This window comes from Rhineura floridana, chromosome 5, assembly GCF_030035675.1.
Source record: "Rhineura floridana isolate rRhiFlo1 chromosome 5, rRhiFlo1.hap2, whole genome shotgun sequence".
NCBI classification, from domain to species: Eukaryota; Metazoa; Chordata; class Lepidosauria; order Squamata; family Rhineuridae; genus Rhineura; species Rhineura floridana.
Window position 1 is genome coordinate 75,680,362 of NC_084484.1, and position 14,470 is coordinate 75,694,831.

Genomic DNA, 14,470 nt, shown 5'->3' on the forward strand with positions numbered 1-14,470 from the left:
TGGCACCTGTAAACAGTGCCAGTTCTGCAGATCAAAGCAGTTGATTGGGCACATATGGGGTAAGGTGATCCTATGAGTTCTGCTTTGGAAACGAGGCCAGGTAATTCAGACTTCCAAAATCCAGGAAGAAATTCAGATAAAGAGAATTTTGGAAAGATTCCTATATTGGACACATACTTAGCAGTTCTGTAGAAAATCTCTCCGCAAACTCCCTTCCCCACTCCAACCCCTTCAACTGAGAATCAAAAAGAATCCTACACTGGTCATATCAAATAGATGTATAGCTAAAATCCAGGTATGTTACTGAATAGTATGTCCCACTGCGTTCAGGGAGGATTAGTCCTAGGTAAGTGCGAACAAGGTTACAGTCTATAGGGAAACAGACCCAATTTGCATAATCTTGGATGGAACAGAGTGAATTGCTTGAGTATCTGAGATGGTTCAGTGCAGAAATTCTAGACTCCTTGAGCATATCACATTTGTAGAGTGAGAAATCATTTGATGTCTTTAGTTCTCCTCTTAAAATAAACGTAGTAAGAAATAGAGTGAGGCTCTTTTCACTTATGCATCCTACATAAAAACAATCTCAACAAAAGTGTGTTACAGGGATTCAAGAATATTTTAAAGCATATTTTGTAAGGCAGTGATGAAATTGTCCAGTAGGTGGCTGGCATTCTCCAAAAACAGAACAGCACTTTCCTATATCAACTGTACTCACAGAAGGAAGCTTGCTATGGTGTGAAGTAGGAAGAGAGCTGACGTTCCAAAGATCCTGCCTCTAGGATTTAGTGTTTAAAAGAGCTGGTCCTTACCTTTGCTGTAAACGCAGCCTGCAAGTGCAGGAACTGAAAAGGCAGGGAAAGAGCAGCAACTGCCAAAAGTTCTTGCAAAATGTGATCCACTCGGTTCGACACTGAAATCTCACCAAGAGTCTTGGTACTGGACTATGGGCGGCTTTGCATAGATTTCACCTCTCAGTCTTTGCATACTGGGGAAGTACTTATTCCTAGGCCTAACAACCAGGAAAAAGAACAAAGTTTTGGAGCAGAAACTATGTTGATGCTTCCTTGTTTGAATGGGCTGAGCTTCTTCTTGTGTATGTGTTTCCTTCTACGATAAATCACATCATATATCACACTTCTGCCAATAACTACTAAGGGACGAAATCAGCTCAAAAGAATTTATGAGGTTTTCCTTTGTTTTTGTTTTTTTAAATAACCAGGCAACTATTTTGTAGTACTTCCAATTTTGACAATGGATTCTGAGAAGTGCATTTCGCTAGATGTGGAATTGGATGACATTCTTTGCAACATCTCTTCTGCTCAGCATACAAATCTGTCCCTCCTGGGTGAGGACTTGTTTTACTATCCATTCCTATATGCAATTCCAACTATTTATGGGATCATCATTTTGATAGGGCTAGTTGGCAATATTACACTGATCAAAATCTTCTGTACGGTGAAGTCCATGAGAAATGTCCCTAACTTGTTCATTTCAAGTTTGGCTTTTGGAGATTTGCTTCTTTTGCTCACCTGTGTTCCTGTGGATGCCAGCAGGTACCTGTCAGCTGAATGGCTGTTTGGTCGGGTTGGATGTAAACTTATCCCTTTCATACAGCTCACTTCAGTGGGGGTGTCTGTCTTTACACTCATGGCTCTTTCTGCTGACAGGTAAGCATCTGCCGGAAAGTCTTCTTGAGGTATAGTATGATCTGTTATAAAGTCAGGGCTCTCGTAAATCAAGTTTGGTTTTAGATATGATTGAAGTTATTTCTCTTTTTTCCTCTCTCTGACAAGCTTACAACAAAGAACTAAATAATAATATTGGATAGCATAAAATCAGTACCTCAGGTTATGGGTGAGACATAACAAAATAACTATCTTTTGCAAGGTGGAAACTTCCAAACCCTTTACCTTCAGTGTTTTTTATGTGTTTTGCCATAATTGAACTACTTTTATTTTTTTAATTAATTGAAAACAATATTTAACAATTAATACGATTCTTAAAAATTAAGATGGGCCCAGAGAACTGGGATTTCATTATTCATATCATAAATAGACCCATTTCATTTCACCAGCATTAGGCTATGATCCTAAGGCCACTTACCTGCATATCAATTCTGTTGAAAGATTTCCTTCCAGATAAATGGATTTAGAATCTATTACAATCAACAGGTTTTCAAATTTTATGTGATGAACTGAAAGCTATAAAGATGGAGTTGTATTCATCTATCATTTGGAAAACTAATTTCCCTTTACATTTTAGGAACGTAAGTAGAAGACTGTTCATAGAGGAAGCACCTAAAAGCTTCTGTACATTGCTAAACCCCATTTCTAGAAACATTCAGAATGAAAGTTGCAAAATGAAAGGTAGTAGACTTTAGGTGCAAATCTTCTTTCTTGATTTTGCACACTTTAAAATGTTCTCATGCCATTTGTACCAGAGGTTTCCTACACAGATTTGATGTCTATGACAGAACTTTGCAGATAGTCAGATTATCTGCAATTAACAAGGTCCTTGTACAATTAAGAAGAGTTCAACTGAATGAACAGAAACAATCCTATGTTAACAACTCACTGGGAATTTGTCTAGTAAAGGAAGTCAGTTGTCCACCACCACCTTCTGTATTCTTCATATACATGGGAAATAAGTGAGCCCTTTGCTGCATAAAGCTAATTAGGTATGTTCAATGAAACAATATTTGTAGAACAGTAATCAAATTCAGTGGAACTTATTTCTCAATAGGCATGCATAGGATTGTACTGGAATGGGATCTCCACAGAAGCACTTCCCCTGCTTCTGTCTTATCTGCCTTTACTGTAGTAAGTGGTTAATTTGCTCAATTATTCATCCTGAGCTACCTATTTGGGGGACATCCCCTTGCTTTTGGCACACTACGATCTGGCTGAAGTGTGTGTGCACTCGTGTGCATGTATTGAATCTGTAGGGCAGGTGTGAGCAACCTGTGGGCCTTCCCCTGTTGTTGGACTCTAGCTGCCTGCATGGCCAATGGTCAGAGATGATAGGAGTTGTAGTCCAGCAGTATCTGAATGGCCACAAGTTGACCAGCTCTGCTATAAGGAGGAGGCATGGGGAGAAGACTGACAGGGAGCTAAATGTCTTGGCCTTCTGGCCTCTTCTACAGGTTGATTTCAGCTATGATATTTGGATGGAAGGGCTATCACCAAGAGTCACTTTTCCCCTTAAGAGTCACAGGATAAAGCAATTTATCTTTTGATTTAAAAGATGGCCTCTAATCCTAGTGAGGGATTTTACATCATTTAAGCATGTGAACTATAGTCATCCTGTCATGGCTCTTCCACCTCAGAAACTACTTGCAAAGGAAACTGATTATTCTATTGCAGGAGATTGAGATTCCTTCTGGATATTTGTTTTTAAATAATGGGAGGTCAGCAAGGCTGCCTAGCTGGCACAGCCTTGACAGAAAGCTACTGGTTCAAGATCTGAGGTAGAAATAAAGCTCCCCTCTCCTGTAGATGATCAGCATTATCAGAGAACTGACAGCAATCGTAATCTCTTTGGCAGATGCACTCCCATCTGAGTGATGGATAAAGGGATTTTTCTTCTTCTGCAGACACCTTATTGTGGATGCAAAGAATTCTTCAGAAGGATAAGACATATATCAAAACTAGTTTTTTGTGCATGGACCATCCTAGAAGGACAGAGGCAAATGAGTAAAGAATGCACACCATACAAGAAAAAGCTAAAAAGATTCAGCCTTTCAGTGTAGGAATGAAATAGATAAGGAGAGAGAAGAGAGGAGTTATAAAATCAATAAATTAACTGGAAAATAGCATTAAGAACATAGGAAGCTGCTGTACACCAAGTCAAACCATTGGTCCATCTAGTTCAGTATTGGGTTATATTCAGCCTAGCGTGAAGGCAATCATTCCATCAGTGCAAGGATTTCTCCTTGTGCGACAGAATTATCTCCCCCTCCCCTCCCCTTGCACACCCCCTAAACCTGTTCTGGGGCTTCCCCTAATCCTCTGGAGCAGAGGTTGGGGTGGCACATGGAGAGAAGGGGGGAAGCCCCACTGTGTTACTGTTAACCTTAGCACTAGAGCAAGAAGTCAGTTGAATGTCACCCACTGTCTACACTGACCGGCAACCGCTCTCCAGGGTTTCAAACAAGGGTTTGTTTTTTCCCAGCCTTACCTGCAGATGTTAGGGATTGAACCAGGGACCTTCTGCATGCAAAGTGGCTGCTCTACCACTGAGCTACAGCCCTTCTCCATTAATATATACTATTACAACTAAAGGGAAGTCAGTGAAATCAACACAAATGAAGTTACAACTGATGTTTGGAGCAAAAAGGGCTAAACAAGCTCAGGAGGTATCCACAAAAATATGCATAGCTGCAGTGGGATAGTGGTGCAAGAATGCAGGGATGGTAATGGTGGTGGTAGGAAATGGTGTAGCTCTTACACCTTTTTTTACACCAGGAGCAATGGCATCATCTACAGGAACAGTGTTTCTCAGTGTGGCAAGCTTGGGGGATTGCAATAAAGGACATGTTGCAATCATCCATATACCTGACAGGAGCTTTTCTGGTGCTATTCTAAAAGACACAAAGGTGTCTGTTCTTTACATTACATATATGTAGGAATGTTAGAAGGCATCGTTTCCCATTTTCCCCTGAATTTGTTGCACGCAGCACTGTTTCTGTTCTGCTGCAGTTCATCTTCTGGCAAAAAAGGATTATATTTGTCTCGGTGTCTGCTGTAGCGAAATTACATAACATACCAGTAATTTATTATGTTAATTATGTAAACCACATTGTCATTATTCTACCGCATTCATTTCAATGCAAAGGAAACACAATGCAAATGAGGGGAAAGTGTAATCAGTTATGTAATGTTTGCTGACTGGAAGCAACAACAACAGTGAATACAGATTGTATTTACTGGACTGATTTCCATTCTGGAAATGGGATGAATAAGCAAACATCAGCAACTTCTGTTCCCAGCTTAATTCTCTGACATCCCTACATACATATTGGAATCCTACAGTGTTATTAAGAGATTTTGTTTGTGTTTGCATCCTACCTATTCACCACCAAGTGCAAGGTGTGGGTTACCCACTTTATCCTCATCATAACCCTGTGAAGTGGTCGAGGCTCAGACACTGGCTGGCTGTAATTTTCATGGCTAATCAGGAATGCAAAGTTAGGTCTCCCTAACCAAAGTGTTTGGATCAAGACAGCTGCCTGCATTTTGGGGCTCTCCTTAGGAGTGTGGCTATGGAGGCAGTCATGATAAGTGTCTGCACTTCAAAATTTACCACTACCCCACCACATAGTTGTTTTGTTCTCGTCTATGGAGAGCAATGCTATATATGTGTGAAGGGATAGTATCTGCATGCCCTGAGCACTCTTCTAGTCATCAAAGAGAACACAAACATTCCTGCATATGGTGAGCTCAACAGAGCTTGCCAGGTCAGAGCCACAGACAGCAGCAATGTTGGTAGGTCAGAGAGTACACATTCCCTTGACAAAAACCTCCTGATAGCTGAGTGGTGGAATAAGGAAGAAACTGTTTTGGCAGCAACTGGAGTGCTCTGTTAGTGCCCTGTACACACACCACATTCAATCCAGTTAAAACTGACCACTGCCACGATTTGGATACTGGAATAGATTAAATAGTTAGTTTATTTCAACAAAGTATTTCTTCTGTTTAAGAAATATTTGAAAGAAACCCTCTAAATATTGCACCAGATAATTTTTTCCTGACCCCTTTCCAGTATCTTAAGTACAACATGTGCTGTGAAGCTAATCATTTATGGGGGGGGCAGGGAGGTGGAAGGGAAGGGAAGGGAAGGAATTGGTGCGAACTGGTATTTTTGAAAGAGGTAAAGAGATCCAGAGATTGTTGCTCAGGCTTTAAACACACAGCTTTGCGCAAAGATCTCTCCCAACAGATAAGTGGTCTGTACGGTCAACATGAGCAATGGCGATTACCTGATTAGGAGAGAGCAGGGATGCCTGAAATCAGACGCTCCCTTCTCAATGGGTGCAAGAGGCCACAGCATGGACAGTATGTTTGGTAGTGAGTGCATATCAGAGAATCAATACTGTGAAGCTGTTAAAATGTCTAGGAGTTTGCCTTTTCAAGCATATGCCAGTTTGATACCTTCCTGCTTCTAAAATGCAGAATTGACAATTGAGTTTAAGGGTGCTACAGGTTCTTTTAAGGTCTCAGTTGCAAATCTACTGGCCACACAGCATTTGTGCATATGTTGCACATGCACGGTCGATGATGGAAAATAGAGCCTATGCATATAAGTCCATTGGGGGAAACAGCTGGGCACATAGGCAAAGCTTGACATTGCACTCTATCCTTTACACCAGTGCAGTGTAGTGGTTAGACTCTAGCTGTTGGAGTGCCAGTTCAGAACTGGGCAAGCCTGGTTCAAATCCCCATTCTGCTGCAAAGTTCACTGGGGGACCTTGGATCCATCACACTCTCTCCCCCTAACCCACCTCACAGGGCTGTGGTACAAATAAAAGGGAAGAGAACCATGCATGCTGCACTGAGCTCAGTGGAGGAAAGGTGAGATATAAATGTAATAACATTAACTGCTTACCAAAAGCAATTGACATTTCCTGTGTAAATTCCCCCCCTTTTTTTAAAAAAAAAAAAAGTCCAAACCTGAGTCTTTAATTGCTGTAAACCGCCCAGAGAGCTTCAGCTATGGGGCGGTATATAAATGTAATAAATAAATAAAATAAATAAATTTCCTCATCCACAATAATTGTACAGGCAGTTGGTATGAGATCCTAGAAAGTTGCTTTCTGGTGATTGATTCTGAATAGGGCCTATTGTAGTCTGTGCCTGGTGTATGTGTATAGCTAGATATGACTGATTCCCAGAAACTTACATCCTGTGTCGCCTGCCACTCTGTCAATACAGTGCAGGACTTCATAACATCCAGCTTTGTAGTTTACATTTCTTCACCTGCCTTCCCCATCTGAACCACACAGTGTAAACACCCAGAGCGTTCTGAATTAGCTGCTGAGTGAGAGCAGGTGGTTTAAGCACACCTGGCCCAGAGCCCTTGTGAGCAGCATGTTTATTCACCACCGAAGCAAATGGCATTTGTGGGTGTCAACCAAAGGACTGCAGTGGTTGCAGGAAGCTCAGAAGGATAAACATTTCAATATGAGAAACGGTTACAGTTACATGGGCATCGAGGGTTTGTTTGTGGCACCTACCAATCCTGGTTATGAATTGGAGCTTCATTGCGCCAGAATAAAACAAGTATTGAATGGAATTGCAACACACTGACTTGCTTCTCTTAAAATATAAGAATTGGTGAGATGATTTTCTTTATTTATTCCATTCCATTCCATTTATAATCATTCCTTTCATCAAATGTACCTATTACCCACACAGCAGAATAACAGCATTAAAAACAAAATAAAACATCAGCTAAATATTAACAAAGTGCAAATGAACAACTTCTTGTGCATAAAATAATATTAATTACAGGATATAAGACAACAGCTGAGCAGAACACGAACACCTGAGCAAAGAGATGTGTCTTTAAGCATTGCCAAAAGGTAAAGATTGTCAGCACCAGACTTACTTTGGGGGAAAGATCATTCCAGAGATGGGGCACCACCACTGAGGAGCCCCTATCACCCACCACTGTCCCCCATGCTTCAGAGAGTGGTGGGACCACAAGAGGAACTCCCTTCCCTGTTGGCCATTTCAACACTGGCTTGCTCAGTAGGCCGGGCAGAAGAAACGGGGTTTGTCATAGCGCACTCCTGGATACTCTCAGAACATACAAAGAACAATATTAATATATTTACCCAAGAAATGTTATTTATTTATTTATTTATTTATTATTTAATTTATATCCTGGCCTTCCTCCCAGCAGGAGCCCAGGGTGGCATCTGTTAGCGGAGAGAAATATACTCCTTGCCCCTCACACAGTCTTTTTCTTCGTGTTCAGTGAGGGTCCAGAGTTTGGAAAAGTTACTTTTTTGAACTACAACTCCCATCAGCCCCAGCCAGCATGGCCACTGGATTGGGCTGATGGGAGTTGTAGTTCAAAAAAGTAACTTTTCCAAGCTCTGGGGTAGGCAGAATCAGTGTACACAGGAGCATAGGAAGTCACCTTCTACTATATCAGATCATTGGTCCATCTAGCTCAGTACTGTCTACACTGACAGTCAGCGGCTCTCCAGAGTTGCAGACAGGGGACATTCCCAGCCCTACCTGGAAATTCTGGTGGTTGAATCCGGGACCTTCTGCATGCACAGCAGATGCTCTGCAAGTAAGCAATGGTCCTTCCTCAAATGGATTTGAGTAAGTCTTGAAGCAGCCAATTTCAAATACTTTTTCTTCATCATGAATCTTAAGCTTGTACACTCTTCCTCACGTAGATTCAAAGGTTCAGAACTGCCCACTTCTGCTCCCACTGTACATACTGCTGAGCTGACCCATGCCAATGCTTTACATGGCATTGCAATGCTTAAAAGACTGCTATCTCATCCTGTGCAGCTGTCCACATTCATGCAACAGGCAGCTTCATGTAGCTTAGATAGATGGTGATAGCACTGTGCACATTTTGTGCATAACCGAAGGGTATTTTAAATCAGATTTGCAAATAGCCACTTATCTACAGTATTTGCCTGCAATGTGTAAAAATAAATTTCAGGCAACGGAACAGTAAAACTTTCATAATTTAGAAGGGCTGATTTCTTCTTAGGAGTAAAATACGCCAAACACATGGCATAACTTTTGCAGGCTTTTTTTTTTTTTTGCAAGGTTTTTTTTAAAGCATTGCACTTTCTTCATAAAGTATCAGCACAGGTAAATGCTTTTTAAAAACCCATCTATTGGGGACTCTGTGTCTAAAACTGACCCAGGGGAGGGAAAATAAAGAATGAGATTACGGTAGGGAGAGAACAGAAATGCAGTAAGATAATGCATGGTTGCTATTGCGTAAGGCATTTTTTGTAAATCTGGTGCTATTAGCATATAAAAGGGAAGGACAAAGGACTTGAAATGAAAGAAGAGAGGAACAGTTATGCATGCTCATAGAAAGGCCGGTACATTTATGGATGTTACACTTTTGTATGACACTTGGAAAAAGAACAAAAGGGGGTCAAATTCACAGCATACACTGAGAATTAGCTGGAAAGAACTGTGGAATAGGAGCATCTGAGTCTTTTCACCAATTATAAACAATGACCAAAGTGAAGAACATCAAATGTAGGATGCTGCTGCACAGTGGAATCCTGCACCTATAGTGGCTATAATCTACATCGCTTATTAAACAGTTATGCTCATGATAGGAGGTGATCAAGAGCTGGTGCGGAGAATTGGCCACACACACCAAACATACATGTAAAGCACATTTACAGCACATTCCCAACCCACAAGGAATCTGGAGCTGTAGTTTACCCCTCACAGGGATATAATTCCCAGCACCGTTAACAAACTATGGTTACCAGGATTCTTTGAAGTGAAAAAATGCGCTTTAAATCTATGGTGTGTACTCAGCCAGATACTAATTAGTTTGAATCTTGCCTCTGCCATGAACTCAATAGGTGGCCGTAAGCAAGCCATACATTTTCTTACACTCACCACTTGCCTCCCCCCTATCTGCAATAAGGGGATTAACAATATCGACTTACCTTGTTCTAAGGATTACAAGTAAGTAATGCACATGAAGCACTTTGAACACTTGAAAGTGCTGTACAGATGTTAAATAATACAGATGTTACATCAATGCAGAAGCTAAACAACTTTAGAAAATAGTCTATATGTTAGAATAAAGATTTTCCCCTCTCTCATTTGCACATTGTTCAGGAACTTTCAATTGGCTATCTGTTTAGGGTTGAGGTACACTGCAGCATTGCAGAGGACTGTTTCATTGCCTTCCAATGTTTTATTCTCACAAAAATGACCTTGCGATGTAGATCAAGCACAAAAAATACCCTTTTAATTTTTGAAACCAATCACAGTTGTAGCCGTAGGCTGTCCTTTCCCCAATGTGCTTAGAGCAACATTTATAGGGATTATCCCATTTCCCCTCACAACAATCATGTGAGGTAGATTAGACTAAGAGTGGCTTTCCCCATAGTGACCTTTATGCCAGAATGGGGCCGGAATAGGGATCAGAAATCGAGTCTTACAAGGCATCCATACACTATTATTTCACTTTTAGTGTGGGCAACTTAAAGTATAACAGAACAATCCAAACCCCACCCAGATCTGCTGTGCAGGAGGGGGTCTGGATGAAGGGAAAATGTTCTTCGCTCAGCCCTTCCTGGATCTGCCAGCCTTCACCAGCAGAGGACCTCCACTGCTGGCAGGGAAGCCCCACCAGTAAGTAGTACCTCAATGAGCCTGCCCAAATAGCGGCCATGTGGAAGCAACTTCTGGCAGCATCCCTGGCAGTGGTATCTAGCAAAATCCCGAGGATGTTTTGGGGTTGGGGAGACAGGGCTAGGCTAGCACAGGATCTACTGGATCTTGTGTAAACTATGCTGCCATCAGTAGTGTGGTGGCAAATTCAGAAATGCAGGGTCTTTTCATGATAGTCATGCCACACCCCCTCACATCCACACTCCTTTTTCCACTTTCCCTCATCTCCCTTGCTCTCCCTGTCATCTTGTGAGTCCACACTCCACTACAACAGACATCCCTAGGAGCCAATCAGCCTGAAAGGGGAGCCTGTGTTAGCTACTGAGAAGAGTCTTCTCAGTGGCTGACTCACCTCCTTTCACTCTGATTGACTCCAATCAGCACGAAAGGACAAGGACTCTTCTCAGTGGCTAATTTTCATTCTGATTGGCTTATACATAGGGACCTGGCTGGAACCCTGCTCCCCAAAATATAACAGGTCTACGACCCCCCCGTGACCCTGGATGAGTACACCATAACAGCTTGGGAGTTGGTGCAGCAAAAGGGCCTTTTCCCTAGTTTCCCCCACCTTCTGCCCTGGCTGGCATGGGCACTGGGGCTGTGAATGTGACACTGGCTGTGGCAATGGAAGAGGGGATTTCAGTTCCATCTCCAAAGCACTGGGCCATGTGGCTCTCACTCACTGGTAGTTCCTGGGAATAGAAGGACCAGTCATGGGGCACAGCAAAAGAAAAGCAAGCCTAAGTGTTGTTTCACACATTTTCCCCTGCACAAAATGCCACCATGAATGTGTGCATGTCATTTATATATAATAGTGCCTCCTTCTGGACTCTGATTCTTGCTTGGACCTATGGCAGTGGGCAGTTTTCTATGCTTTGTATTCTATCCAATTCCAACTGGGAAAATAGGCTGAATTTCCTTTTCAGTGAATCTCTCTGTGTGCTGCATGAGAAAATTACATATCAAATAAATCACTAGCGGTTCAGTCATTTAGGAAGATCATCCCTTTGAAGAGAAAGGCTTTAAATAGTACAGGATATGTTGCAGCAGCCCATTGATGGAGTGAATGAAAACACATCAATGTGTTGAACGTTATGCTCCTTGAGCTGCTTGTCAAACAATAATTTCTATAATCATAGAAATTAAATATTTCTAACTAGAAATAATAGGAGCTGTGAAAATAAGCGTCTGCACATGTGAGCATCAGGACATGTGGCAGTTGCACATAAAGATGGACAGACCAGTCTATTGCCAGGCTGTGTCCATTTTGCATGTATTTCTTCATAAGTTTCTTCCCTCCTATTTCTGCACTGATCTGCTTTAAAACAAGAATTAAAAAATCCATGTGAAAATTCAGATTTCAATGCATACTTAAATACATACACTGTATTTTATCCCAAAATATTTATTTCAACATTGATGTTATCTCGTGTATGCATTTCTAAAGTGTTTTATTCTAAAATGCACATTATTTACACATTTTGATACATTGTTCAAGCAGAGAGCTGTATTGCAAAATGTGAAGAAGTGCAAAATTTGAAGGATAGTTATTTTGTGATCTGAATATTACTCTGGGAGGTGTGAATTAAGTCAGTATGCTTAAAAATGCAGACCAGAATTCTCTTCCATCCCTGGTTGCAGGTTTCAGCAAGCACTTCTGCAAGATTCAGCTTTTGGCATGTCACCGACAACAGTGATACCTGCCATGGTCTGCTAAAAGTCAAATCCTGCAGCATTTTTGTGGGCACACACAACTGAGTAGTCATAGGCTGAAGGGTTACATGAGTAGACCCTTGGAAGGGTCAAGTAAGTTCAAAGATGGTAGGAAAGGGTGTGGCAAGAAGCACTGGCTGATCAATTGAAATAGCAATGCAAATTGGCTAGGGAGGAAATCAGACGGGGCAAGTTCTTTGATGAGTGGTTCCCTTTCCTTTTTTTAAAATCAATTCTAAGCTGGAAGAACCTCGCCCCCTTTTTGTTCACATTTCCTTTTGACGGGGCTCAGTTTTATAAAAGTTGCCTTGCTGCATTTTTAAATATGTTGAGTCAGAACTTGAATTATGACTCGTGAAAAATCTGGGAATCATAGCTCTGTGAGGGGAGTAGTGGTCTACTAACAGCTCTCAGTCTCAGCGTGCTTAACAAACTACAGTTCTCAGGATTCCTGAGGGGAAACCATGACTGTTTAAAGCAGTACAATAGCGCTTTAAATAGTTGGTGCAGTTGTGGCCATTGATGAGATGGAGAAATATATTTTTACGGGGCTCACCAATTACTGAGTAAAAGAGCAAGATCCTGTATATTTTCTTGTCTTTCTTACGCACAGGTATTCATGTGGGGGAAGTAGTTCTGCAACACTTCGTAGATGATTGCAACCTATTTGAGTAGTTTCATTTTCCATTCCCCAGATAGGTGAGCATAGATGCCAGCCTAGACTACAAAACATGTAGACAATGGGTTGTTTACTATTTATTTATACTGCTTTAAATGTATAGTGCAGATGGACCCAAGTTACAAGTAGTACTTTTCCATTCACAAGGATATTTTTATAAGAGACATCTATCAAGAAGACATTTATCTCCAGTAATGCAAATGTTTGTATCCCTCTCCTGTTCTAGGAAACATTTGAATCATAATGTTTATAGCTGCATACCTGGGGCTGTCTTCCACTGTGTTCTTGCCTTTCCAGGTAAATGGTAACCGGGGAAAAGGCATTTATCACTGTATCAACTTCCCATTTGTTTTCAGTGTCACAATTTTTTAAAAATAAACACAGTTAACCCCCCCTCCCCAAATAAAAAAAAACAATTTTGTTAAGGCCCTACTTGGTGGCATATCTTATCTAACAAAAGAACCCCTTTTTTGGTGAGTTTTATATTTGTACAAACACAATATTAATTGACTGAAGAAATTGAGGGTTCTTTTGACAGAGAGCAGCTCATGGCATCCCCAAGGGGACCTGTGTCTGAATATCTAAAAAAGTCAGGAGGGAGTCCTTGAGCTGGATGTTAATTACTGATAACATTGGATTGTCAGTTTTGAGAGACTGTTTGATTGTGCGAGAACAATTGCTATTAGCTCACATAGCTTAGCCTGAGACTGGATTAATCATTATTTGTTTATTTATTTATTTTCTTATTTGATTTATAGCCCACCCTTTCTCCCAGCAGGAGCCCAGGGCAGCAAACAAAAGCGCTAAAAAAACTTTAAAACATCATAAAAACAGACTTTAAAATACATTAAAAGAAACATCTTTAAAAACATTTTTTTAAAAAAAGCTTTCAAGACATCTTTTTAAAAAAGGTTAAAAACATATGCTAGGGATAAAAACAGGATGCTAGGGAGAACAGAGTCCTTGCTAAGTGAGGCTCTTCTGCAAGGGAATTATTCTGGTAGTGCCACTATGTGGAGAGTGGCATATTTCTGTCCATCTCTCTGTCTCTTTATGGATGTGTCTCTATATATACATGCACACTGAAACAGAAGAGAGTGTAGTTGGTGGGTCATAGGCATGTTCAGTGAGCATCGTGTCTGGGCCCTAGCTTGATTTTTACTGATTTCCCCCCCCAGATACACTGTTGTTCCATGGGGAAAATATACTGTTTCATAACAAATAATATTTATTAGTAGCTTTCCATGGTTCCTAACATTCGTTGGGATATTCTAAGGTTTGTGGGTCCTTTGAGATTCATGACTCAAAGTATCTGTCATAAATTCCAGATTAAAAATATCTGCAAAAGCTAGTGTTGGGAGCTGCTTCATTTAGTAGGATATTGGGTGGAGGGGACAGAATTTTTCTTCATACTCTTGGACATTTGATATCTGAGGATGCATTGATAGATCTTGCAAAGATGCTTTGTAAAAATTCAATGTGCCTCCAAAGTTCTCTTCTCCCAAAAGCTAATCTACTCAGAGATAGCGGGTGATTTGCCAACTCGAGACCATGGGAAACTGCTGCCAGTCAGAACAAGAAATACTGGGCTAGACGGGCAAATCATCTGACCTGGTATATGACAGCTTTCTAGGTTTCCCTTTATATTCTTGCTGACATGACACAGCTAGTGGTT

General features: G+C 41.0%; 1 protein-coding gene across 1 annotated transcript in view; it reads left to right on the top strand.

Annotated features, from left to right (window-relative positions):
* Nucleotides 1-14,470, top strand: part of GRPR (gastrin releasing peptide receptor) — a 60,982-nt gene that overhangs the window by 26,319 nt on the left and 20,193 nt on the right. Inside the window, exon 2 of the mRNA XM_061629697.1 lies at nt 1,223-1,670. Within this exon, the coding sequence (XP_061485681.1) occupies nt 1,223-1,670 (448 nt within the window). The remainder of the gene's footprint in view (nt 1-1,222; nt 1,671-14,470) is intronic.